The sequence below is a fragment of the Apteryx mantelli genome, chromosome 6 (assembly GCF_036417845.1).
Source record: "Apteryx mantelli isolate bAptMan1 chromosome 6, bAptMan1.hap1, whole genome shotgun sequence".
In the NCBI taxonomy this organism is placed as follows: Eukaryota; Metazoa; Chordata; class Aves; order Apterygiformes; family Apterygidae; genus Apteryx; species Apteryx mantelli.
Genome location: NC_089983.1, coordinates 37,932,075 through 37,958,018, shown reverse-complemented (window position 1 = coordinate 37,958,018; position 25,944 = coordinate 37,932,075). Strand labels below are relative to the sequence as shown.

Below are 25,944 nucleotides of genomic sequence, written 5' to 3'. Positions count from 1 at the left end.
TTTGGAGGGGGGCAACTGCTCTTCACAATTTCTTATAGCTGTTGTAACAGAATCTGTCAGCAATAGCTGCCAAGTCAACATTCAGGCTGTCAGGAGGAGTTTGAGATTTCTTACAAATTTATTTGTGAAATTTAAATTTGAAGAAACAAATGAATACATCTTCAAATGAAATAGTTTCTATAGGTACAGAAATTCTAGTCAAGGTCAGAAAGAGAGACTAGCCAATATCCCAGAGAAGTAATCACCAAAGACACAGGGGAATCCACAGGGAAGTCCCTGTCAAATCAGGAACAAAGGCTATTGCCAGGGTCAAGATCTGACCTAAAGATAAAGTTACTTCTGCTACTAGCACTCATGCCAACACAGCAAGACTGCATGCAAAACTGAAAATATGAGGTCCAACACTTGTCACCACCGGCCCCCTTTCCAGGATAACTCTCAAACGATGAAAAACATACTTCACCTGCGTAAATGTTTTCAGGTGGCCGCTTATAAGACATCCTGTATTATGAGGTTGGGTAAGAATCTTGTAGAAGATTCCATCAAAACGAGGAGTTTCAAATTACAGAATTTGGCAAGCGTTTCAGAGAGGACGGTCATCTGGAGGGAAATGACTGAATGTGTGCAACTACTAAAACAAATTTAGAAGACGCTAGGATAAGATAATCATGAGAAACAAAGCTCAATGTAATGCAGTTGATAATTATGACAACCACACAGCAACCCCACTGTTCTTGAGCTGCTGCATCTTTATCTGTATCCTCAGTATTATGGAACTAAGATACTTATGTATTTACATTCTAATGGCATAGTTCACTTTTGAATTGTATTATAAATACTTTTTTTCTTGCTTTATAACATTTTTCCATGTTTTTTGACTTAACATTCATTAACGCATGTTAAAGTTCTTATTTTTCAGTTGGCTCTAGATATAGGTGTTTGACTGTACCTGTTGTAAGGAGGAACAAGATATCATAACCATGTCAAGAGGACACAGGCTGCTTTTGTCTCATTTGCATCAATAAGGTCAAGTTCTGTGATAGTGCAATCAGTGGACCCACTCCGCTTTAACATTATCCCAGCATATTAAGCGACCATATAAATAATCTCTAAAGAGAAGATGTCAAGAAAGGCATTGATTAATTCTCCAGCTCTCTACTCCACTAAGCTCTGTTGTTTTAACACTGAGTGATCCAAGTTCTTAGATGGTGTCTTACACAGTTAGCTCCATTAACAGGGATCCTATCATGGACAGGGGCAGACTATACTGTGTACAAATTCTAAACATCACATTTTATGCAGCACTTCAAAATTTTGGTACTGTAAACAAAGTATTCCTGATTTTAAGAACTGAAGAGGCTTAATCTGAGGTTTTAGGTATATAAAAAGATAATCTACAAGTATTGAAATTTCCTTCCATTTGTCAGCTAAGGATTTTGCAACATCCTAATAGTTTAATGCCAACAATGGAAAAACAAATGGCAAAGATTCAGGTTAAAAATTTGGAGAGCAAGTTTCTACAAATGTAAATTCTAGGTATCAATCCAGAGACTGACTCCTTCCCTGAACAGATAGATAAAGCACCAAGTTGAATGGTATTAACCGGTTTTGGAATCACTTTTAACCTCTTTACTAAACCACAATTTTCTATCTTCTATTTTTAATCCTTAGCTTCAAAGGAGATCAATTATTTCAGCTGTTTATTGATGCTATACATTTTACTACAGAGCGTCTTCATTTTATTTGCAGCTAATCCAAGCACAATGAACCTCTCCTAATTGTTATGCAGCACCTCTGAGAGAAGAGAGTCTAGGACAGTGGGACTTGCCCCTCTGTTGACACACCTTATGAAACTGGGCAGGTTACTTCTGCTTCTCTTTCCCCATTTTGCCCTCTGCTTTCTTTATTCAGACTATAAGCTTAGAAACAGGAATTGGTCTCACCATTAGTGTTACAAAGCCTAGCCAAATGGGTTCTTCACCTCACCTGGAGTCAGTGCAGTGCTGGGATACAATTAAAAAGAGAGAGAAAAAAAAAAAGCTATTTGCATACTTACTAAACCTGCAAGGTGAACATGCAGACAAACACCCCAAAAGGTGTACTTTCCTCCTTTTTCTTCCTTCAATTCAGGTACCTGGTTTCTACTCCTAACCCCGACATTTACTGACACGTGAAGATTTGGGTGAATCATTTAAACCACCTCTGTCATTTTATAAACCGAAAAACTATGTAAAGATACTTGGCCACAAAAGTGAGTGTGAGCATACATAGACATAGACACAGAGCAACACACAAAAATAGCTGATAATGTAGCTGGAAGGCTAAACTTTCTTAATTATTTTGAAGCTAAAACACGGATGCTCATTAACAAGTCCAGAGGAAGTACAAGATGACAAGTCTTAATTGTAGTTCTTAGGGTTTTATTTTCAGACAAATTCTGAAAACCCAAGCTTCTTTCAGTACTGAACAGGGGAGAAGAAAGCTTTTTCATTTCTCTTCCCACTCGTTTCAAGGACTCCCGATTGCACAGCAGGCTTAATTACCACACAGCTAACTTCAGATCCTTACCTGTGGCGACAGAGGAGAAAAACAATCTCTCGTGCACATCCGTCAGGGAAGATGTTCTGCCATTATCTCAGTGGTACTTGCCCACACCACCCAGTGGTGCATGAAATTCCTCATTTCAAGAAACACAGAGGCATTTGCTTTGCCACACCAGAGTAGCAAGCAGCAACCATGCAGCACGGACTGGCAGCAACACTAAATACCACCTAGTGGAACCGCTAAGTGGGACACTAAGCACAAAGATTCTCCTTTTTGCTATCCCTGCTGCGAGTCAGGGAAGACAAGCCGTAAGAGTCCTGTCAATGAATTATCCATGCATATCTTGTGACTTTTAGGAAAGGTCACTGGAGTAAGCTTTTAACTTTCATGTGTGTGAATGCTTCTCAGTTCCTTTGGAACTACTGCCGCAGTTCAGATTAAGATTGTCCTAAAGGCATAAAGCCATGACATTTTTAAAAGCTCCTGATCAATTCTTGAAGTTCATGTGCTTAATCAATTAAAACTTAATATCTCAGCCTTTCTCAAACATTCAGAAGACTGGTACTCACCAAAAATAACCAAATTAAAAGAAAGAAAAGGAGTTTCTAAATGCAGTTGTACTTGAGGTATTGCATTCCAGAAAAACATCAGCAGGCTTTGCAAAAAGCAGAAGACATCTCACTTTCAAGACACATCACTCCCTCACATTGAGTCATATTGAACTCCAGCTTTAGAAAGAGGAAAAATCCCAAAACCTTTCTCTACTGCAAATCTGCATGAGAAAGCTTAATTTGTAGCTTTTGAGGAAGCTGGAGTGTTGATCATGAGCTTCTGCAAAACAACTGGAGTTACAGCACAGCTACAGAGCCACAATAAACACGTGCATGTGAGAAGCATTAAAAAATAAAAATGTGACAGGAAGTGATGGAATGGTTCTGAGTGTCACCAGTTAGAGAAAGGTGAAGAGAGCTACCAGTTCACTTGCTCCACAATTATAACTAAGACATTTCTTAAAGAAACTTCTACCAACAATGTCTTTGGTCTACTTGGTTGAGATTACACTGGATTTCCACTGGGAAAATGCAAACGACATTCTCCAAGAAACTTTGCAAAATATTCTAACAGAAAATTACCAAAACTTCACATTTGTTAAATTTACATCTGCTAACCTCAGCAGTGATTTTTTTTTTTTAAATCAAAAGTGTTTGTTTAGAAATTTCAGACTAAATTTTCACAGTGAGGAATACCAATTTAGGATCTGTGCTATGCACCATCATCTTCTTCAGCTTTGAAAAAGCAAGCAGTTACTATAGTTCTATATGGCTCCTTTCCCGTAAGTAGGGCATTCCTTACCAGAAAAGCAAATTGGGTAAAGATTGGCAAAGAAGAAAGTCTCCGAACTTTATTAACAAGTAATCAACATCATTTTTGCTTTCGCTTTACATTTCTTTTTCACTTCTACAATATAACGTGAAACTTTAGCTCTTGAAAACAACACCAGCCAAAAATAATTAATAAAATCTGCTTTGTTTACACAGGTGATAACACTGTTATTGGTATTCAGAAGTCAGTAAAGCTGGGTTAGTTTGACATTACCAAAGAAAAATGTTCTTTCTTTGTTCATACTTAGTTTCTTCTGATAGGAAAAGTAAGCAATATTATATGACTTCTTTAAAGGAAATAGACTCAGTTTTCACAGGCCAAGATCTGATCTACTTTTTTCTTTTGTATTTATTTTTAAATGGAATTATAAATTAATAGTTAGAAGTTACAAACACAGCATAAACACATAGCTAGCAAAACTAATGCAATACAACTTTCCAAAGTGCTTTGCTACTTTCATAAAGACCTAAGAGAAGGCCCAAGAGATTCTGATAACAACTGAGTTATTATTTGTCATTTATTTTATATAAGTTAATATCAGCTGCATTTATGTAGTACGGTTGCCACACTTAAAAACTTCTAGAAGAAATCAGATCGGTAAGATTTCAATATTTTCAAAATGTAGCAAGACAGTGGACAACATAATGGTATTTAATATCATCTGTCCCAATCACACACAGTTTTTCTGACTGCCTATTCCAGAAGTAGAAAATTACCAGACAGAGCGGCCACGTACACTCACACAGCCAGCTCACACATCTGTCACGGGCCAGATAACTGTCATCCTCAAAACCACACAAAAAGGAATACCTGCATTTTTGTTATGTGGTGGGCACATATCTGGAGCACCTGAGGGGCATCGCAGAAGGGCAGTAGGAAGCAGGCTGCGCGTGGCCTATATCTGAAGCTCCTCAAGGGAAGAGGATGTAAAGGATTGGCCGAATAAATTGTTCTGGCAGACAAGAGGGGGTTCCCACTTTACAGAGGCACTGTCATATTAAGTCCAGAATTTGGATTTCGCAAATGCAGAATACTGGGACCTTGTTCAAGTCAAGTCAAAATGGGCAAACAATTATGTGTGAAGAGCCCTTCCAACTACTGGTTTTAAGAGCACTTCTCAAGTTAGTTCAGAAAAGCTATGTTTTCCAGGCTGTGGTTGAAATACTGTGCAGACAACCCAGGATATGTAAAGCCACCTGTCACCCCCCCTTAGTTTGTTGCTGACAACCTAAGTCATGTTCCCATATGATACTTCTTCCAGAGAGAGTGAGAGAGAAGTTTTGTGCGCTATTCTCCTTGCCTCCTACTCCTCTTGTTCCTCCACCCTTTCTACCCCACCACTCCCTTCCCTCCAGCTCTAGATCTCAGCTCTGCATATACGCCTCCCGTGTTAGAGCCGCTACCTTGTCCTGTACCTCAGCCCTTTAATTCTGCCTACCTCTTCCTACCTATCCAAGGGCCTTTCTCACATGCTGGTCTCACTTCCTTCTGCTCCAAGCTTCTCAAATCCAGTCTCTTCTCCTCCTCAAGCAGGAGGAACAGAGGACAGAGGGATATAGGAGTGCAAGCTAAGCAAGCCACAATGGCAAGGAGGCACACAGGTGAAGCAGGAGATAGAGAAGAGAAAGCATTTGAGCTAGGAAGAATTTGGGGCCAGAGAAGGTTATGAAAGGGAGTAAAAAGATGCAAGCATTTAACAGGGAAAATATCAGTACATTATTGCCCTAGTAATATATTCTCTGTAGTCAACTTCTAAGAGCCACTGTTGGCCTAATATCCTCCTTGCTGGAGCTGTGTTCTGACCCAGTTCAGGGATACTTGTATGCTTCAATTCTGCTAGTATTTGCTGTTGCATAACAGCAGTAAGTAATCATATTTTAAACTGGTAAATGGTTTCTCTGTTTATCAATTTGTCCACATCAAAGTATAGCAAATTACATGTCCAATGCTCAGTGTGCAGATATGTTCAGTGCACCAAAGCGAGAGTCCTCAAGTCCTCAGATAACATGGCCATTTCTACCCTCATGTGAGCTACATGATGTTAGGATTTTGTTTTCTATCATGATGAAGTTGTTTTAAGCCCAGAGCAGTTTCCTGATATTCTTCACTGTGTGGCCTTTTAAACAGTTGCCCTAGCACCACTGCAACAGCAGCAGAGAAGCAAGAAAACGTGTGTGGGTGTTGCTCAAATGGTAGCAGTGTTAAGAGAAAAGTCTGTGGAAGCACGGTACAAAGCAGCATTTGGGGGTGATGCCATCTTTAACAGAAAGAGCTAGCTCCAGAAGAGGACATCTGTCTACAGCCCTGACTGAGTGGAAAGCATCAGTCTGGCCCGTCAGGAGGTATGGGAAGTGCTGCTAACAATCAAGCTAGTACTGCAAGGATGAATCATAGTGGTATCAAGCTAATACAACTCATCAGATCCTAATTAAACCACTCTACGTTGCTAATCACTGTGTATCTCAAGTGGTCTTTTGCAGTAGGTCTCACTCCAGTGAGGGTGGGCCAATCAATTCTCTAATGAGTCCTCACTTCTACAAACCACGCAAATACTCTGTGGACTTTCACTGCAGCCACTATGTACACACACACAATTAAGCAACAAAAGCTAAGTTTGTTTCAGTCTTCCTTCTTCCTTTCTTCTGATGGTGTAGAGGAAAAGCATGTCTATACACACACATGCTAACTGATCAAAATAAGATTTTTTTTTTAAAGTAAATTGATCAAATATCTGCTCTAGAGGGATTTGCCTATATTCAGCTATTTAATTGCTTCTTTCATCTCTCCGTGTGAAAAGCAATTCTCCCTCTCATCTCTTTCAAGATTCGTTAGTTTAGGAAAATCAATCCCTTTCACAAAATTTGATTGGTTTGGATCAGTATCACTTACGAGACAATGAAACATGTATTGTTCATAGCATTCAGTAGAATATTTCCCCAGGATGAGAGAGAACAGTCGGGGGTAAGAGATATTTTCCTTCAAACTTCTTTTGCATTTGGTTAAAATGCATTAATCACTTGCCTTTTCACCAAATAAATATAGCTTTCACTTCAAATAAGTCAGGGCATTGTCTTCCTCATTTTATCAAAACACTAAGTTCATGTTCACCTTTCGTTAAATCCAAAAGAGCCTCCTGCTGCTGCTGCTGTAGGTAACAAGACCTTTGCCATTAACATTAATGTTACCAAGTAGAACCAGTTTCATATGATAAGAGTACTCTTCGTAATCTGAGGATATTCCAGTCAAGATCCAGAACACTTTCTTTTCTCGCTGGCTCCTTGCCATTCTACCCACGCTTTCATATCTGTAAATTTACCCACAGATATTTCTCTCCTGTAGACTGTACTAACTGACCAAAACTGTAATGCTTGTATATACACTGTAATGCTTGTATATACCTTTTATTGTTAAAGTCTGTAAATCCTTTTAGCTTGATCTTCCCAAGTTATGTTAAAGCCTTACAATCTTATACCTACCTTATCCTAGGAATCTTTAGTTGAGGCTCATGCTTGAACCTGACCTGTGAACTACCAAACTGGTCATTTTGAAATATCGGCCCCATCTCTTGCAATAATGCATCTAAGATAAGTGAAGTCTGTTTCTGAGATCATGACAAACAGGAGCTGAAGATGTGTTTCTTAGCTCCAAGATGACAACCCTTAAGACTTTTAAGGCTGATGATTCATATATTTCTATGTGCCTGTTAACCAAAAAAAGTGTGTTTCTGTGATGGCTTGGGACACTATAGTGATATGAATAATTCTACTCAAAAGTCAGTATGCTGTTGTAGTGCCACCATGGAAAATTTTTCACACCATCTATATGAGCAGTGATACTTATCAGTAATTAGATCTGCTGCAATTTTTCTAAGTTATTAGCAACATGCTCCAATTTATATTTACTACTACAAGGCCTGAGAGCCTGAATAACAGATAAGGACCTTGAGATGCCAAGCACAATGGAAACACCTAACAGAAGGAAAATCTTCCCCAATTGTTGGCTTCACATAACCATTTATGTTTCCACTAGCTTTTGAAACAATCTCCCATTTCTTGCTTCCTCTCTGTACTCCCCCTCACGTCTCTCAAAGAAAACCAAAAGCATTTCGCACACTTCCTAGACGAAAATCTAATATAGGAGAACAAGATCAGCTCAAGTCTTTTTCTTCCTGTCCCAGTGACCCTAGACATGAATTAAAGCAGTCCAAAGGTTCCCAGAAACGAAGATCAGTGTTCCCATGCTTGCAGCACACCCTGACAATTTGGGAGCTTGAAACATGAAAGCTGCTATACAGAAGTCTATTTGTCCATCAGGTGTAGCTTATTCTGCACACAGAACAGTAACTAAGGCATTCTTATATTATTAAGGCCCAATTTAGTACTCACACGTTCAATATTCATGACTATTTTGTCAGACTGCATTAAAGGATTTAACTTCACAATTCCCTTGTGAAAGAGAAAAGTACCACCAAATGTTTTATTGAGAAGGAATATGACGCTCTGACAACTTAAATGATTCAAGAGATAGCAATGAAATCAAGAGTTTGCTATTCAGGAAAGGCATAGCTATTCGTACAAATAAAAACATTCACAATTTCAATAGATGCGTCAATCTCAGCTGAAAAATGAAAGCTATGAGATCAGTGAAATTTCTTCCTCTACACTGTAATTTAATCACTAGGATAACAATGCTATGTTAAATTTAATTTTAGTAAACTAAAGTGACTAAGAATGTTTACACAATCCACATAAGCTTATATCACTCTACAAAAAAGGGTCAATAAAAAGAAATAGATTAAATTTCACTTTTATGAGTGATATGTCAAATTTCTTCAAACTCAATACAAGATAAAACTGGGCTCACTGTACTCCAAAAGTTAACATAAAAACATCACTATTCTATTCAATAGTTTAATGTAAAATTATCATAAAGTGTTTCTTTCTTCTTTGTCTTCTCTGGATTATATGGGAGCACAATGAAGATTGACACTATGTATTGCTTCTAGAGCTTGCATTGTCGCTATGAATTTTAACTTACAAAAAGGCCAGAGGACCAGATCCATAAAAGTATTTAAGTTTTTTATTTCAATAGGAGTTAGATGTAAACATCCTAACAGATCTTTATGTATATGTTTACAGTTCCCATGAAACGCAACACTGAAGGCACAAAACATTCATAAACACTGACACATCACATGACAAATTGTAGCTAATTTTAATCACGTAAACAAGGGTCCATTCAATGGCTCACTGAAGTCAGAGGGAAGTTTCCCATTTAATTTCAGTCTTATTGAATCTCTAAAAGATAATTATCTTTTAAAAATGGACTCATTTATTTCATTGCTAAAATAAAATACACCAGATGACACACACAGAGCTCCACTGCACACTCCCTCCTTTCACCTTTCTTCACCAAGAAACCAACCAACCAAAACAAAGAAAACACCTATAATTCTACTTGCATAAAAGGCTTTTCAAATGCTTTTGAAGAGGCAAAATGGCAAGTTATGCCTGCTCAAACATAATACCTCAGTTTCAACAAACACACAGCACTGTCCAGGACTAGGAAATATCATGGACACTGCTACTGCCCTTATGACAGCACCCCAGTAAACTAGCTTGGAAAGCACTCCCATTCCCACAAGGAAAAAAAAGTACACTACTAAAAGTATACATTCAGCCAGAGGAAGGAGGAAAGCAAGAATGGGGACAGATTCATTCCCCAAAGAGGAAGGGTTTCCAGTTGTGTTAACTGATCCTTGATCTGAAAACTAGTATATTTTGAGAACAACGTGAGCTCAGAAAATATATAAATCATCTTTCAATTTACATACCCCATAGAAACACCAGCTAGACCCCAGGTTTGCTACAATGCCTCTCAAACCCTTCAAATACTGTGTTTTCATCTTTCAGAACGATTGCCTGTTCTTACCAAAACCATTTAGGGCTTGAAGCAAGATCTTCCAGAAGTACAACCTTGTGAAAACCATCACTATTTCCTTGACAAAAATTCACCCTCAATTTAATAAAAATTGGGAAATCACTACAGATCAACAGGAATATGGGCCCGGCTAACCAAGACTGTATTTTTCATGCTGCTTCTGACACCAACAGCCTTTCCGGGTCCACAGAGTCCTTGGAGGAGACAAGGCTGCATGTAGTATCTTCCCCAGGAATTCTCCAAGGAGTCAACACTGACACCATGTACATCTTTCCTGGACAATCTTTTCCTCCCAGTCTCCTACTACGTTACCTGTGTCAACTCCAAACAGGCCTCTGCAAAAATTCCAAGAAATAGGCTTGACAGGCCAGGAGGGGAAAGGTCACAAAAGCAAAGAAACCATGCTAGGTTAGAAAACAAAAAGGTGTAATGTCAAAATCCTGGATCCCTTATATACAGAACTGAGGATCAGCTAATTGTGGCTTGTTTAGCACATCATGTACTAAAAATAAATACTCCTATCCTCTCTTTGCAGAGGACACCACCCTTCCCTGAGAAACCATGTTGCAATTGAATCAGGAAGTCTGAGTAATGCTTCTTATAACCTGACCAGTAGATTATTCAAGTGCCTATTCCTGAATATTTAACTTTTCAACTCGTATTTCATTAAAAGAAGGAAAAAAAGTGAACACTTGCAAGCAGCACTGAAAGAAGCCAGCATGCATGTGATACAGCCCAAGTTTGGTACAGAGACAGATTTACATTTCAAACTACATGCTACAATTAACAACTTAAAAAAAAAAAAAAAAAAGACATACTTTTGGACTCAATTTGAACTATCATAACACAAAATCAGACTTAACTGACAGCAGACAGCGATGTATCAATACCAATTGGATACATGTTATTTACAAATACAGGACTATAAAAGCAGAATCTCCTCTCAAATTCTGACATGCATCATCTACAGGGTCATACTTCTGATACCTCTCAGGTTTGAGATGTTGACACTTCAAATGCTTTTTTTTTTTTCCCCCGACAGCTTCTTTACTAGCTAACTCCAATGACTGATGCATGAAACCAGAGAATAAACTGTGTAGTTTCTCCATATTTTTGGTACGGAGAGTAAATTCAGCATAACTGCAAGCATTTGTTCCCCCAAGCAAGTGAAATACTGCTCCTGCAAGGTCGCACCCAACCGCACTTACAGCTTCAAAGAATCAGTCACACTCCTCCCAGGGCATGCGTGCTCCGAAGAGCAGATACCTTCTCCCCAACGTGCCTCCGAACATCTGTGGAAATGTGCACCACAACAGTGGAAGGCTTCTTCTGCTTCACAGGAAAGCAAGTGGCAGGACTCCTCCACTACTCGCTAACAAAGTAAAGAGCGTCAGTGTCTCTAAGGGAATCATCCAAAACAAGCTACATGTGAGATTAAGATATCCACCAACAACAATGCTAATCACATTACAGAAACAATAAACCACTCATGTTTCTTCTAGCAAATAATACCAAGAAGCTCTTTTGTGGAAGAAAGTGTTGCATAACTCAGAATCAACTTCATATAAAATGAAGAAACAAAAATGCAGACTTAGTTCTGCAAGCAGAGGTTCAAAATTAATTTCCTTTGTAACACAGAGTCATTGCCTGCACTGCTTAAAACAAAATAGCCAAAGTTATAACTTACTTTTTAATTTTAAGATGATTAACAGGACTATTATACAGCAGTCTAGACAGAAATTGCTGACTTAAGACTAAATTGCTTGAAAGCAGACTGACACTCTAGCCACCATGGAGTCATCTGGAGAACTTCTCTTCCTGCCTCCCTTCACTTTCCCCCTTTTACTCTGCATAAGTGAGTTATTAATTCCTAAATAAATGGAAAGAGTAGCACTTAACACCACGATCCACGAGGGTATTTAGTGTCCTATCTTCTGTTTAGAGGCCTGTTTAAACAGGAGTTAAAAAACCAAACACTTCCGTGGATTTAGGCCCAAAAGCTCAAACCTGCAAACACAGGTACTTTATCTCGCAGGTGCAGTCCCGGGGTGACTGCTCACAAACTCAGCAGGCCTCAGCCAAGGTCTCCCACCACGATCGCTGTCTCCAGAAGTACACTATGAAAACGTACCGACTTGAACATAAATTAGGGAATTCTCCCTCTTGTTTGTCTTCTGAAAAACCCAGACAAACAACTTCTGGCTTCACATCTACCGTCCCTGCATCCTCATAGCACACAACGAAAAACAAACCACCAACTCGATGCCGAGTCTATTTTCAAAAACCGAATGTCCTTCCCAGATGGAGCAGCCACCCAGACGCTGACATTACTTGATCCAAACACCCACGCGAACGTTTGTCCTACAACCGATTAACAGAAAACCCAACACTGTGAATACAGCTGGCTCCAGGAGAGACGCCCACGTGGAAGTGCCGGAAGGAAGCGGATCTCCTCCAGCCCCGCACCTCGGTCACCGGACAAAACACCGCAACTCCTCTTCGTTTTAGTAATAAAGTCCCTTCCTTACGCACGGCCTTGGGCGCACATCTGTTTCAACAGCGAACTTAAAGTAGTAGTTGCGAGGCCTCGAAAGCATTAGTCACCCCCTTTTAAGATCTTTTCTCATCGGGGCCACCTAGACAGAAGCCACCGCGCCGGAGAGGAGGCCACCGTGCAGCGGGGGCTTCTCACCTCCGGTGGTGTTATCGTGACACCCCACACCACCACCCCACACCACCACCACCCCACACACCACCCCACACCACCCCACCGCGCCGGGGCGGCAGAGAGGGGCCTCCTCACCCTTCTTGTCCATGAGCCACATGAAGAAGAAGCAGGGCACGAAGCCGATGGGCCCCCAGAAGACGAGCAGGGCGATGTCCCAGCCGCTGAAGCCGAAGGCCAGGCGGGCCGAGTTCTGGATGGGCCCCCAGCTGTTCCACACCAGCCCCTGCGCGAAGCCCAGCACCGAGAAGAGCAGCAGCACCAGCCACCGCCGCCCGTAGACGCGGCCCGCCGCCGGCGCCAGCCGCCGCACCGGCACCGCCACCGGCACCGCCACCGGCACCGGGCCGCCCCCCGCCGCCGCCGCCGCCGCCCCCCGCCGCTCCGGCCGCCGCTGCGGTGGGGCCGGCGGCAGCAGCGGCTGCCGCTCCTCGGCGCTGCTCCAGCCTAAGCCCATCTGCGGCGCGGCGGGCAAGGGACGGGACGGGACGGGACGCTGGCGCCCGAAGCCCCGAGCGCGGCCCCGGCGCGGCGCGGCCCGGCCCAGCCGCATGCGCGGTGGCGCAGGGCCGGCGGCCGCCTCCTTCCTGCCCGCCGCCGAGGGGAGGAGGGACGCGGCGGCGGCGGGCAGGAAGGAAGGAGCCGCGCTGCGCCGCCGGCCCTCTGCGGGGAGTCGGCCGGGGCACCTCCAGCGCCCGCTTCCCTCCTTCCCTCTTCCCTTCTTCCTCCCTTCCTCCCTTCCTCCCCCCGCCGCCAACATGGCCGGGCCCGCGGCCGCCGCGCCGGGTAGGTGCCCTCGGCCCTCGCGTCGCGGTACCGGTGCTTCCCGCCCCAAACGGGACGTGTTATTATTATTATTATTTCATCTTCTCTGAAAAACGACTTATTTCAGTTCGGCTCGCCCGGGCCGCGGGTTTGCAGCCGAAACCGCGCGCTCCCGTGAAATTTCCCCCCCAAACCCCACCGGCCCTGCAGAAATACTGGGTCAGGTTCAGGCTGGATCGTGACTCGCACGTGTTCCGGTAGCGCTTGGGGGCTCCAAGTAAGGTTAATTCCCTGCTTTGCTGGGTCTTTTTTTATACGTGACCACCTCGGTACAGTTCAGGCCACGCCAAAATGTTTTTTCAGTTTTCAGTGGCTATGTAACTACTGTAATTTAACTGACTCAGTGGCATCGTGCCAAAGGCAAAGTGCTGTCGTTGCAAAAGTAAACAAAGTGGAAAAATATTTTTTCTGAACTTTTCACAATTAACTGTAGCAATTCTAGGTGTTTCTTGATTATTCTAGTAGCAGGAAAACAATACAGAAATTAGGCAAGGGTGGTTTTCCAGTGTTGTTTAATAGGTAACTGCAAAACTTGCCTCTTATTACCTACAAATTAAAATGGAAACTTTAACATAAGCAGAATAACTCTTTGATAACTTCTCCAAGCTACCTCATCATATGACAGTTTTGAAGATACTTTGACTCTTGCGTGGGTCAGCAAGAAACAGTTTTGTGAGAAACAACAACAAAAGAAAGGAAGTGTTAAAATAGACTGTGTAAATCTAGGTTTATTTACTATGGAGTTAATCATCGTTTAAATAATTTATTTTAATTGCTTGACTTTAAATCACTCCAGCTTTTTTCATAGCTTCACAACCCGTATGCAGATCTTTCAGTCATGGCCTGACCTTTTCTATTCCAGCTATTTAATTAACACAGTGTAATATTCTGTGTGAATTATTCTTGTTTGCAGGATATGGTACCATTTAAATTTGTTAATGTAAAGGAGCAGTGCATTGTTGATAAACTGTTGGAAACCAAATTAGCTTTATCTTGCAGCCAGCTGATTGCATTATTTCACTCATGGGTATAATACTTCTCTAAATATGCTAATTTCACTCTTTTCTCCGTGTGGTGACATTTTTACTGTTCTCATTACTGACATTTGTAATATTTGGGGTGGGGAAATCTTTTCTTGCTTTAACCTCATTATAATGTAGCTAAAGAGATTTGAATATTATCAGATGAAGTGCATATATTCAAGCAAGTGGAAAGGTTATTTTGACTCCTGGCTCAGAACTTCAATGCCCGCAACAGGACGTGCATGGACTTAAGGCACCTAGATCCAAATTTGTGATATGGAAGCCCTTCTAGTTATCAGTCACAACCATGAAATCTCTGTATTCATGCGTATCTGCATCTGTCCGGCCCAAGACCCTCTGGAGTTCGTACAAGGAGAAGTGGTAGCCTCAAGCTCTGATAGATTAGTGCTGATGGATAAAAATTATATGGCTGAAGCTGTTATGGCTGCCAGCTGCTCCTCCCATCCCTGAGGCAGGCCTGGCTCATCCATTTGTGAGTTGTCGCCTAGACTGTGCTGTTTTAAGCCTTGCTTATTGAGATAAACTGAAAGTTTTGACAGGTTTGTTATAACTGTGAGGCTCCTGGAGAGCCTGGTCAGCTAAAACACACTGATCATTTAATAGTTGAATTGAGAATCTAAGAAAGTATCCCCCCATGCTGGAACCCCCAATTCCTAGTGTGTTAAGAAGTGCTGTTTGCTCACTACAATCATTCGTTTTTTTGACAGATTATGTTCTTCAGGTGACTTTCTTCGGAGAGATGAGAGAAATTTGGGCATCCCATTTTTTCTGATGCCTCTCTCCCAAACAACTCCTAATATCATGGGTACAATGTTGTACTCTCTTGCCTCCACTCTAATCTTCCTGTCTGACAAGTAGGAGTTGATTGCTTACCCTACAAAGGCTGGAAGCAAAAATTGGCAAGACCCTAAATTAATTCAAAAATTCAAAAGTGGCATTTAGACAATTTTGAATCTTCCCTCCAGCCTCCAAAGTAAGCCTGTTTTCCAGTGTTTTCTCTCGACTTTAGGACTTCGGCTTGAGTTGGGACAATATAATTTTAGAGTTCCCATAAACAGCAGGAGTGTTGCAGGGAGACGCAGTGCTTCTGCTGCAGAAGACTTATTGGTTCTTTTCTTTATACCCTCTGCACCGGCAGCCTCACCTTTGAAGGTGAGCCTGTGAGATGTGAGCCTATGAGTGAAACTTATTTTTCCCTCCGCTAGCTTTGATATCTCCTTCCTTCTAGTTATTTAGAAACAGATTGTCCAGGATCTGCTTTGTTTTGGGCTTGTCTTGTTTTGGACCTCTTCCAATCTGTGTCTTTCACCACCTTACTCACCTTTCTCTTTTATTGAGAGGTAGATGGACCTCTAGCTCTAAAGTCATTCAATGATTCCCTTGTACTGCAGGAAGAAAAAGGTATTACTGTGCTTGCTTGCTTTGTTTTTCTTGGTATCGAAAGGAAAGGAAAATAGAGACATATTTCAGCTTATGAAAACTGAACAGTTTTATTCTTAAATTCATATGTCAGTATTATCCAGAGGGCACATATTTGCAGCTTTTGATTGCGGGATGCGTACATCCACATCGCAAAGTGACCACTGTAGTGGAGATGATTCTAGTTTTGTGGTGAGCCAGAGTCCATTGTAAGGTCCTTTAGGGAGGAGCGTGGTAGCTCCTTTTTCTTGTGGAGTGGGCCTCTGTGGTTTGCCAATGAAAAATATCTCACCAGATTCCCCGCAGACCACATTCTAGGTTCTTCAAGTTTAAAAAGGAATATGCAAAATTCATACCTGACTTGGACTTCAGAATCCATTTAAGCCATTCTGTACTCCATTTCTGCTTGCTGCGCTGTTCATTGCCTGCTAAACAGTGAACATGTAGGTGGTAACTGGATCCTCTGTGAGGTGGATGTTTTTCATCCAGGTTGATCATTATGGATACTTTCCTACCTCACTTAGACAGCCTTGAGGGTCAGGGTCTTAGGTATTTTAAGGATGTTATATTGGAGCCTCAACCTCAGCTGACCATAGTCCCAATGCTCCTTCAGTTTATTCAGGGTCACCGTGTGCAAGGAATGCCAAGTGGAGGGAAGATGATAAAGGTATGTTGACACCACTAACTGCAGCTTGTATTGTAAAGTTGTGAAAGGTAAACTACTGCATAACATGGCTGTGCCTTTTCAGTAAAAACAGGTTTTTTTTATGTTTCATATTTATATTAAGAAACGGAACTAACGTTAGGGAAATAATAAGATTGAAAATTAAATTAGAAGAACTTGGTGGTTCACATTTTAGTGATCTTTATTAAGTCAAATATGTCCTTAGCCCTACATTACATTAAAGCATGATTTTACATTCTTCATATGAACCCCAAAACATAAGAGTCAAAAGAAAACAGTGAAAACAATTTTTCATGGAAAAATTTCCCTTTCATTGCTGGCAACAGGTGCATTGTCAGTGTGTTGTTGTATGAGAACACAGAGGAAAATAGCAACTTGAAACAAAGGTTAAGCTGACATCTGCTTGCTCTACCCACGCTGAAGGAAATAGAACAATGTAAAGAAATGTAATAAATATTAACTGTGCTTTTTTGCTTAATATTCCTATAATAATAATGGCAATCCCAGGATCTTGTGTCCTGATTGTTTACTTTATTTATTGTGCACTTTGGAAGCTTTTCCTGGGGTTCACATGGAGAGTCTTTCCAACTTCTTTCAATTTAATAATTTATGTCATTCAAGAATACTTATTTTATTTGTTCTAAAGTATAATTTCATCCTGGCAATTATACCTCTAAGGGACTCTCATTAACCATAGTGTGTATCCTATATATTATAATAATGAACAAAAAGTCATGTATACTTCCATTATAACCTCTTTCTGGATCACATTTAAAAGACTCAGTTGTATTGTTGACTATTAACTGCAATATGCTTATGGAAAAACAGTACGTTTTAGAAGATTTAGATTCTTTTGTTGCTGTCACTTTGAAGTTCTTGTCAGTTGTGTTTGCAGCGTAGGACAGCAGCAAAATCCTAGATGGTTACAATCTTTACCAGGGAAATTTTTACAGTGCGTTAATCAGTTTAAGAGTGGTGCACTCATATTTACTGCTAACAAGGAATAAAAAAGAATAAAATAGAAATGAACTTTATTTAAAACAGGGGCAAATTATTTTTTTTAAGAAATACAGATGTTAATTCCCTGATGTCCCAGTTTCCTTACTTTCAATCATAATGTTATATTAATGTTAAGTTTTGTATTAAATGTCCCATCTGGTAGGGAGGTTGTGAGACATACATATGAGTGCTGGTGAAGTACTGGGGAAGAGTGTCTTTGCTACTAAATTTCCTCAACAGCAGAGGAAACTCTGTGTGATGTACATGCCACATGGACCAAAATGTGGCTTTGTAGCAGCCTAGCTTAAGAAAGAGAGCAGTCTGCCCTGTTGGATAAAATCTTTTATATCCTGAGGGAAGATTTTGGTCAAAGACCATAGTCTTCTTCAACAGAAAACAAAATTCCATGTATCTGACAAGTGCTGCAGCCTCGCTATGTTCCAGTGTGCTTTCAGCAATTTTGCCAGCAAACAAGAAGTATACAGAGGTCATTGGAAGCTTCACTGCGAGCGTCTTTGGTATCGCTTCTCTCACTTGTGCATATTCTAATTTGCCTGTTGTGGGAGGGGAGATTTCAAGTAGCAGAAGATGTAGACAGGCGTTATAAGGACAGCGAGGAAAAGGAAAGCATATCTTTTACTCGAGGAGACCAAAGGAGATCATTCAGCATCTCTTTAATTAGCCGAATGCATGCATGACTGCTTTCTAGAAGTGCCGTACAAGGTGCAAGGAGAAGAGAAAATGGGCAAAGCTGGCCGTGAGTTCTGGACCGAATTTTTGCTAGGAGCCGTTAGGGGATTTACAAAGGAATTTGATGAATTTACGTGTGGGATTGTGTGCTGTCATTTAGAGCAGAGAACTGCAAGTCCCTTCCAGTGTCGTATTCTGTTTTCTACCTCTTACTCTCCCCCTAAGATGTCTCGGAGCTATTTCCTTTTCTTTATCGCAAGGACCGTTTGAGGTTTGAGGGCAAAGCCCAAGCTCTTATAGTTCATGTCTTGAGTCACTCAGACTTACTGTAAGAAAAACTGTGATGCAAGATGCTCGGCTCTATTGCAGCAGGGCTGGAAAGCGAATGCAAATATGACTTCCTCTTCTGGTCCCAGAATTTTCCTGGGAGGCACAACCCGTTTCTTTACTTTTGCTTCCTTCCCTCCTTGGTAGCAGACGCTGATGGCAATGTAGGGTTTGTTTGCTTCACAGACTACCTCAGCGTGCAGTAGCTTAGGTACCAGTCTTACCAGTGCAGAAATGTATGACTGATTCATCTTGAGAAGCTCCATGCAAAAAGTAACTATTCTTTGGTAGCCAAAATATCCATGTAAATGTAATTTAGATGCCCCTAGGCTATGCTGCATCTGCAGTGTAGGCATACCCAGAGTCTAAAATAGGAGTAACAATAACTGGCCAAGAAGTAGCACCTCAATGTTCCTGCGGTGTATCCTGAAAAATATATGTATATATTTAGATGCATTCTGTTTGCCCAGAGTAGACTGATTATAGTGCAGAATGCTGTAATCACATGCAGATTATTTAAATTTGTTTTTTAATTTACAGAGTTAATGTACTGAAAAATTATTAAGTCTGACATCCAACCCAAGTCACTTATTTTTGCTTTGGGGAATTTCCCCCACTCCGCCCCGCGTTTTCCCATGCTCAGTTGTTGGACATTTAAGATTAGTTAATCTTTTTTTGAGTGACTTGATCGCTCTGTACTAATGTATTCAAAACACAAAATTTTTCTTTTAACTTTTTATACGTTTTAAAGAAATGAAGATGATGAAACATTACAGAATTAGAAGAAAAACAATTTGATGATGCTTATACCAAATATATTATCAGGATTTCCTTGTGCTCCTTCTTTTAGAAAATAATTGTAATACTTCTCAATTAACTCTCATATTTAAGCAGCAGGGTGTTTTGGCAGAAGCCAACTACTACCGCCACCACTCACTAATGAACTCTTCTAATTTGCTAAATTATTTTAAATGAATGACAGTACATTTAGCTTTTTAATGACAATACATTTAACTTCTGAACAACTTTGATCAAGTCCACTTTTCTTCAGACTGCCTGCTGTGCTCTTTATTCCCAAGCCCCACTCAGTTACTCAGAAAAATTGTTAATCAGAAACATAAAATTATTTTTTTCTCTTGGAAGCACAAAGTCAGCTGGAAAGTACTTAGCAAATTCATTACTCTTCTTTTACCTGCCCTCAGCACTGAAATTTGAATGAGCTTCCTATTTGACAACACTTCACATGAAGATGACTGGCTAGTCTGAGTATTTTAATTGGAAGATCACTAGTTTGCAGTGTAATCACAAGGTCTTACCTTTCTGAAGAACTTCTCCGTTTTTAAGCAATTATTTAAGTTATCACGGTAACAAACCTCGACTTAAAACTTGATTCAGTTTTTCAAGTCTGGTTTGTATTCTATGCATGCCTTGTATTTGTCTCAAAACATAGGACAAATTATTCCTGTTGCTTTTTGTACTAGGTACATCATTTTGTGTAGGTACATCATTTGTTAAGCCTGATGCAAAGGACTAATAGTATTTTTTTTCCCCTTTTGGATGAGAGTACAACTGAGAAAATGAAAACTCCAGTGGAGTTTTTTTTCTTTCTGAATGGAATATGCATCTCTATCCTCTCCTTCTGCCTGATTTCTCCCCAAAATTTGTCTCTAATGTCCAAGATGTGCCATGGACGTTTTGTTTCTTTGGTACACATTTTATTTATACGTATCAATGTCCAAACTGTACGCCCTTATCTATGCTATATAATCCCAGATTTTGCCTAGGAATCAATTACTGTCAATTTCAGGTTAGAAAATACTGGGAAGCAAGAGACCAGCTTGTGAGGTCTTTGTTAAACTATGATAACAATAATTAAGGATAAGATTATTATTTTAAATTAGGAATTTTTCTGCTGATATCTCTTTCAAGAGATATCAGTCCATCTTCAGATATCTCTTTTCATTACCTTTTACCACTCCTACGGTATGTAATTCTATCAGAAATCTATATGGGCCATGCTCAGAGTTGTCCAAATTACTGTGATATCTATTTGATGTAGTATTTGATATTTGCCTTTTTTTTGTGTTCCTTTTCTCTCACAGGCATTTAGATATGCATGACAGATACTATGGAGAAGGAATTATGTTTAACTGACTACTGTTCTCTCCAAGGAATACATAAAACTCTGAATCAAGACACTTAAAAGATTCTTTGCACAAAACCTCCTGGAATCCACTTTTGTCTTTTCCAAAAAATGAATGTTCATTTATTTAATGCTTTACATTTACTAAAATGTTTCAAACAAAAGCAAACTTCAGTGCTGATTATATCGTGTATATTTGTATGTGATTATTTTATCTATATCAGGAAAAGATATATACTGATTTAACAATAATTTTAATACTGTTTGAAGGTAGGAAAGATTAGCATCTTATTGAGATGAACCGTTTGACCTTTTTCACTGCTTTTATATTTTGTAGTTAAATGTGTTCATATGATTGAGTGAAGTGTGGAACATGACAAAAAACTACAGCGAACATTCAGAAGAGGAAAGGCTGTGTAGTCAAATTATGGGAGTGGGTTTTTGGCATTGATACAAGCTCTCCCTGTAGCTTGAGCTAAGTATATTCAGTGTGGTTAAAACCACACCTTTCAAAAGCACAATATGCATGTGGAAATCACATTAGAAAGCCACACAGAATCAACAGTTGGCTTCAGTGAGCCTTTCTGTCTCTCCCAGTAAAATTCTTGCTTTTGTAGCACATCCCAACTGTTGACTAAAGTTACATGATGAACCTAAAGCTTTTGCAATAAAACTTGTCTTTACAAAATCTTCCCCCAAAAACGCCACCAATTTCTTGCATTTCTTTAGATTTATATCCTTTAAAATAATTAAATGTATTGCTCTTAAAGCAAAAACAATTGAGCAGTGAAAAGGACAGCCATGTGGTGATAAACTTAGCCTAACTAGGAATAATTTTATTTTTACCAAGTTGGAAAATCTGAAAGATGTGTGAGGCCAGCCAGCTCCCACATGGTGAAAGCCATGTACGATCCATATCCTCTGTACGATATTATAGTTGCACCGGTCCAAGGTGGAAGAAGTTTTCTGAATCTCCCTGCGGGTGTTCAGATCTGGACTGAGCCTTGCCTTGAGTCTTTGAACAATATCGCTGCAAAAAGAAAAAAAAAAATGCTGAGCTTTAACCTATTATCGTGCTTTCTTGTAGCTGCACGTGCACATGCAGTTGTGCCTGCACATGGACTTTCTGCCGTGTCTGAACTTGCTCCCTGTAGGTATACTAACCTTTTGCTTGGAAACCCATAGAGTCTTCTTCCTGGGGTAGTGAAGACCATATGGTAGGACATATGGTCCCCGTGAGGCCTCCTTATGTCCCGGTTATGTAACATGCTGGAGCGCAAGACGGCAGGCCAAGTGTCATAGCCATCTCTGTGTCACAGCAACACCATCCTGTCGAGTGTTGCTCTGCTTTTGCAAGGAAATGTCAGAAAACAGCCCAAAACGCAAACTCCCTCTTGTCATCTGCATCAAGAAATGGGAGCCATTTTTAAATGTTATGTGCCATTAATATAAAATAGCCATGGTCTTTAAAGCTTTAAGCTGGAATTTTCAAGAGGAATGAAAGGAGAAAGGAATTCAGTTTTCTCTTGAAGTCCGTGAGAGGTGGGACCCAGCTCACGTTGACTCTATGAAACCCCAGTCCCAAGCGGGACTTGCTGGTTCTCCACTACCTGTCCCCCCACCCACACACTGGGAGGAGCGAGAGGCAAAATTCCTACCAGGCAGGAAAGGGAATTTGCTCATCCTGTATTTGTTTGACCCATTGCATGTGATAGACCCTAACCCATAAATTGAATGAATTGGTTTGCTTGTTTTAAATGAGCTGCTAGGGGTTGTGGGAACCAAACAGATTTATTAGCTATGTTATGGCATTATATGGATACAAATTCTGGATGAGTTAACTTTAATAGAGGTTAGAATAATGAATGGATTTTTAATGATTTGGAGTAGTAGTCCACTGGTTCAGCTCCGTGGAGCTGTTATGTTATTTCTTTTTTAAAACAGGTTTTGCCTCTCAATACGTCCCTAAAGAAAAGTTGTTGTAAAAGTGCTGAGTTTATTTAAGGTTGCCAGCATTTCAGCTTGACGGCTTCAGTGGGGCATATAAATCTCTGAACAACAAAGGACTAAACTGAGATCAGGGATTAGCATTGTTCTTGCATTGGCACAATTTCTTTTTTCTAAAATTCTGTAGGTGAAAAGAAATTTTAAAACACTTCTTTAAAAGTATCTGCTGCTTTTTGTCTCCCTGCAGTTCTTTGGTTAAAATCAAAAGCATACGAACCCTAGTTGCCATCTCTGACAACTCTCTGCATATCTTGGAAAGAATCCTGTATAAAAGGACTGTTACTCATAAAATTTATATTCTCTTAACTGGGTATTAACTGTAAGATCTTTTTATTGTTAAGTTAATTCCAAACCATGTGGCTACAGTGGTTTATTGCCTAAGCTACAAGTAGAAATTCTAAGCATATGCCTACTTTTTTATACTTTGTGTGCTAATACACAGCTTTACATTTTAATTTAGTGTAGGAATGTTCTTTCTGTGTTTGCAACAGAAGTTTGACTAAACAAATATTACATGTGATACATAAAAAAATCAACCATAAGCAAAGGCAGTATTAGTTATTAATGTTTTCCATGCTGTGGGAGATGGTAGAACTCTTCATGTATCATAAATCGCCTATCTACAGATGTTTGTTTCTTTACATAGGTGCAGATGTCAAACCATTTACTCCTGAGAAGGCCAAGGAGATTGTGATGTCTCTACAGCAACCTGCAGTCTTCTGTAACATGGTTGACAATTGGCCAGCCCTGCACTGGAATACGAAATACCTTTCTGCATTGTTGGATGGAAAGACAATACAGTTTAGGATAGGCATGAAGACAATGGATTTAGGTGAGATTGAGGTGGACTGGTGTTATATTTCACAACTCTCTTGTTAGGTTCTGCAGTCCTCTGCCTCTCCTTTATATCATTGTTCACTCTCTAATGTATCACTTCTCACCACAGGCTTTGTTTCTAGGATGTTGGTAAACAGTGGAACTTGCCTTTCTCTTTCTTGTGTGTGTATTCTTAGTAGGAAGTCAGGGTAACACTACATATAAGAATCAAGAGTCTCAGTTTCCTTTAGTTTGTGGAGTGTGTGGTTGGTCCTGGTCTTTTATGTGTTTCAGATGTTCACGTGGGCTGAGCTTCACATCCACAAACCTGAGCGTTTTAAAATATTAGCTGATTAACCAGTCTATTTTGTTTTTTTTCATCTATAAAATAAAGGCAATCTTCGCCTTCCTCCTACAGGTTTTGTTAGGCTGTATTGGTTGTCAGTACTTTGAGGTCCTATGATGAAAAATCCTATAGAATTGCAGAACATTAATAAAATAGCTTGACACCAGTAGAATAATTTCACCTCTAATCTTTCAGATTCACTCAGAGATCTAAGAACACACCATGGTAGAAAAGCAAGTTTTGCTGTTGATTTTAAATACTGTAACAACTCCATTGCTGACTCTAGCTACACAATATTAGTCACGGTCTATCCATGGACAGACAGAGAGGTTCATGCCAGGGCGGAAAGATGTAGGAACCATGGGCTCCAAGATAGCAATCTGCTAGCCAATGGAGAGGTTATTCGTTGTTTTGTTCATGCCCTGTAGATCATTTGCCCTCCCAACAGCTTACCAAAATACAGTTTGCCATGTGCTTTCTCCATTTTGCCTAAAATATTTTGTCTTCCTTCAATCTTTTTTTCCCTAGGCCAAACCCAATTTTTAAAAAATGTTCAGTGTAAGTCATGTTTTTCTAGACCCTGTTTAGCTATTCTTTCTGTACTCTTCTAACCTTCTTCAGCTGGAGCACTTCTTTCTTGGAGCATAATGTCTGCTCAGAGACTCCAAATGAGGCTCTGTCCATTCCTATGGAAGTGGTAGGATTACATCATGTCATCTTACTTACAACACTGTGTGAAATTTGCTTTCTTCACAGTATCATGACCATATTAGTTCACGTTCAGTTTTTGCAAGAGAGTGATGAAACAGAAAGAATTGTTAGAAGGGGAATGCTTGGCATTTTAGGTTTTCAAAGCATTTTACCAGCATGGATTAATTGATTGTTATGCCATCCCTGGGAAAGCAAATGTTATTTACTCATCTTCTACACATAAACAAGTCTTCATAGCAGTGTCTCAATACTTCAGTGAGCTATCAGCCTGTTCCTGCACTATATGTAAAAGGTACCCGATTGCCAACAGGGAAGAAGGTAGGGGTTGCATGCGTGTGACATTTTCCTCAATACCTTGTTAACATACCTCAGTTCTAATATGCAAGGCTTACCAGTAGAGGTAAAAGGATAGTTTGAGTTTCAGTCTCCATTGATCAGTAGGCAGTTTTCTGAGTGGGTGTTCCAGGTGGGAAAGCTTGTGATGGGATTTATGAGGTGTGATATAGGTAAGTGATGGATTAATGCTACCAACTAAATATATGTCATCATTTAACAATAACTTGTAGTCACTAGGGATAAGGACTGGATTTAAATTGGAATTTGTATCTTGAAGTTGAATCTATCTGTATTTTGATGCTTTCCTAAAGGCATCAATCCCTAGGCAGCAATCAGTTTGTCTCTAGGAACCACCATTATATGCTAATGCAAGCTAGAAATGTCTTCAGGAAGATGGGTAGGGCCTTCAGGGGTTATATTGTAGCTGAATGAGACTTGTGCTGCTATAAAATTTTGTATTGTAAGGATATATTAGTGAAGCCATTAGCCAAGCCGTCTAAGAGTCTGAAATAATGTAATAACATTTCATGTGCCACTGTCATTTGGAAGATGGTTGATCTCATTCTTGCGTGCTTAACAGAGTAGTTTTTCAGTGAGGACTTCTCTTTCTTTTCATTTTTATCCAATGCACGCTAACTTTCCCAGACAAAATGCAGGCAGTGATGTGGTTAGAGAAAGCAACAGGAGACTAAAACTGTATTGACCTCTCTGAATATTTCTTCAATGTTTACAACAGATTCATTGCCTTAAGACTAGACTGGAACCACACCTGACACTGAATCAGAAACACATGCAAGAAAGAAACTGTCCTCTTGCTTGTAGATATATTTTGTTGTGTGCTTCAAAGTTTCTGAAACAATTTAAGCCACTGGTTTCATCTGGAGATCCCTAAATAATTTGAGACCTCTTACTGTGACAACTTCTCATCTTTCTTTATTGCCACATCTGCAGTCTATGGGGATGGTCCCCAAACTGAAGATTCCTTAATATAAAAAATGGAGAGCA

General features: G+C 40.1%; 2 protein-coding genes across 10 annotated transcripts in view; one reads left to right on the top strand and one right to left on the bottom strand.

Annotated features, from left to right (window-relative positions):
* The window catches only part of SLC49A4 (solute carrier family 49 member 4), a 70,905-nt gene extending 57,856 nt beyond the window's left edge, over nucleotides 1-13,049 (bottom strand). For both annotated transcript variants that reach the window (XR_010884601.1, XM_013960414.2), the window contains exon 1: nucleotides 12,671-13,049. Coding sequence is in view for 1 of the 2 variants with exons in the window: in XM_013960414.2 (XP_013815868.2) it covers nucleotides 12,671-13,049 (379 nt within the window). In the remaining variant the exon portion in view is untranslated. The remainder of the gene's footprint in view (nucleotides 1-12,670) is intronic.
* Nucleotides 13,050-13,187: 138 nt separating this feature from the next.
* The window catches only part of HSPBAP1 (HSPB1 associated protein 1), a 35,870-nt gene continuing 23,113 nt past the window's right edge, over nucleotides 13,188-25,944 (top strand). Inside the window, exons 1-4 of one of the 8 annotated variants that reach the window (XM_067299301.1) lie at nucleotides 13,188-13,378; nucleotides 16,493-16,546; nucleotides 21,811-21,873; nucleotides 23,377-23,562. In XM_067299301.1, coding sequence (XP_067155402.1) covers nucleotides 13,351-13,378; nucleotides 16,493-16,546; nucleotides 21,811-21,873; nucleotides 23,377-23,562 — 331 coding nt within the window. In that variant the 5' untranslated portion in view covers nucleotides 13,188-13,350. Of the gene's footprint in view, nucleotides 13,379-13,466; nucleotides 13,635-14,673; nucleotides 14,693-16,492; nucleotides 16,547-21,810; nucleotides 21,878-23,376; nucleotides 23,563-25,944 lie in introns of those variants that run through there. The other 7 variants (XM_067299298.1, XM_067299299.1, XM_067299300.1 and 4 more) reach the window with 7 other exon arrangements.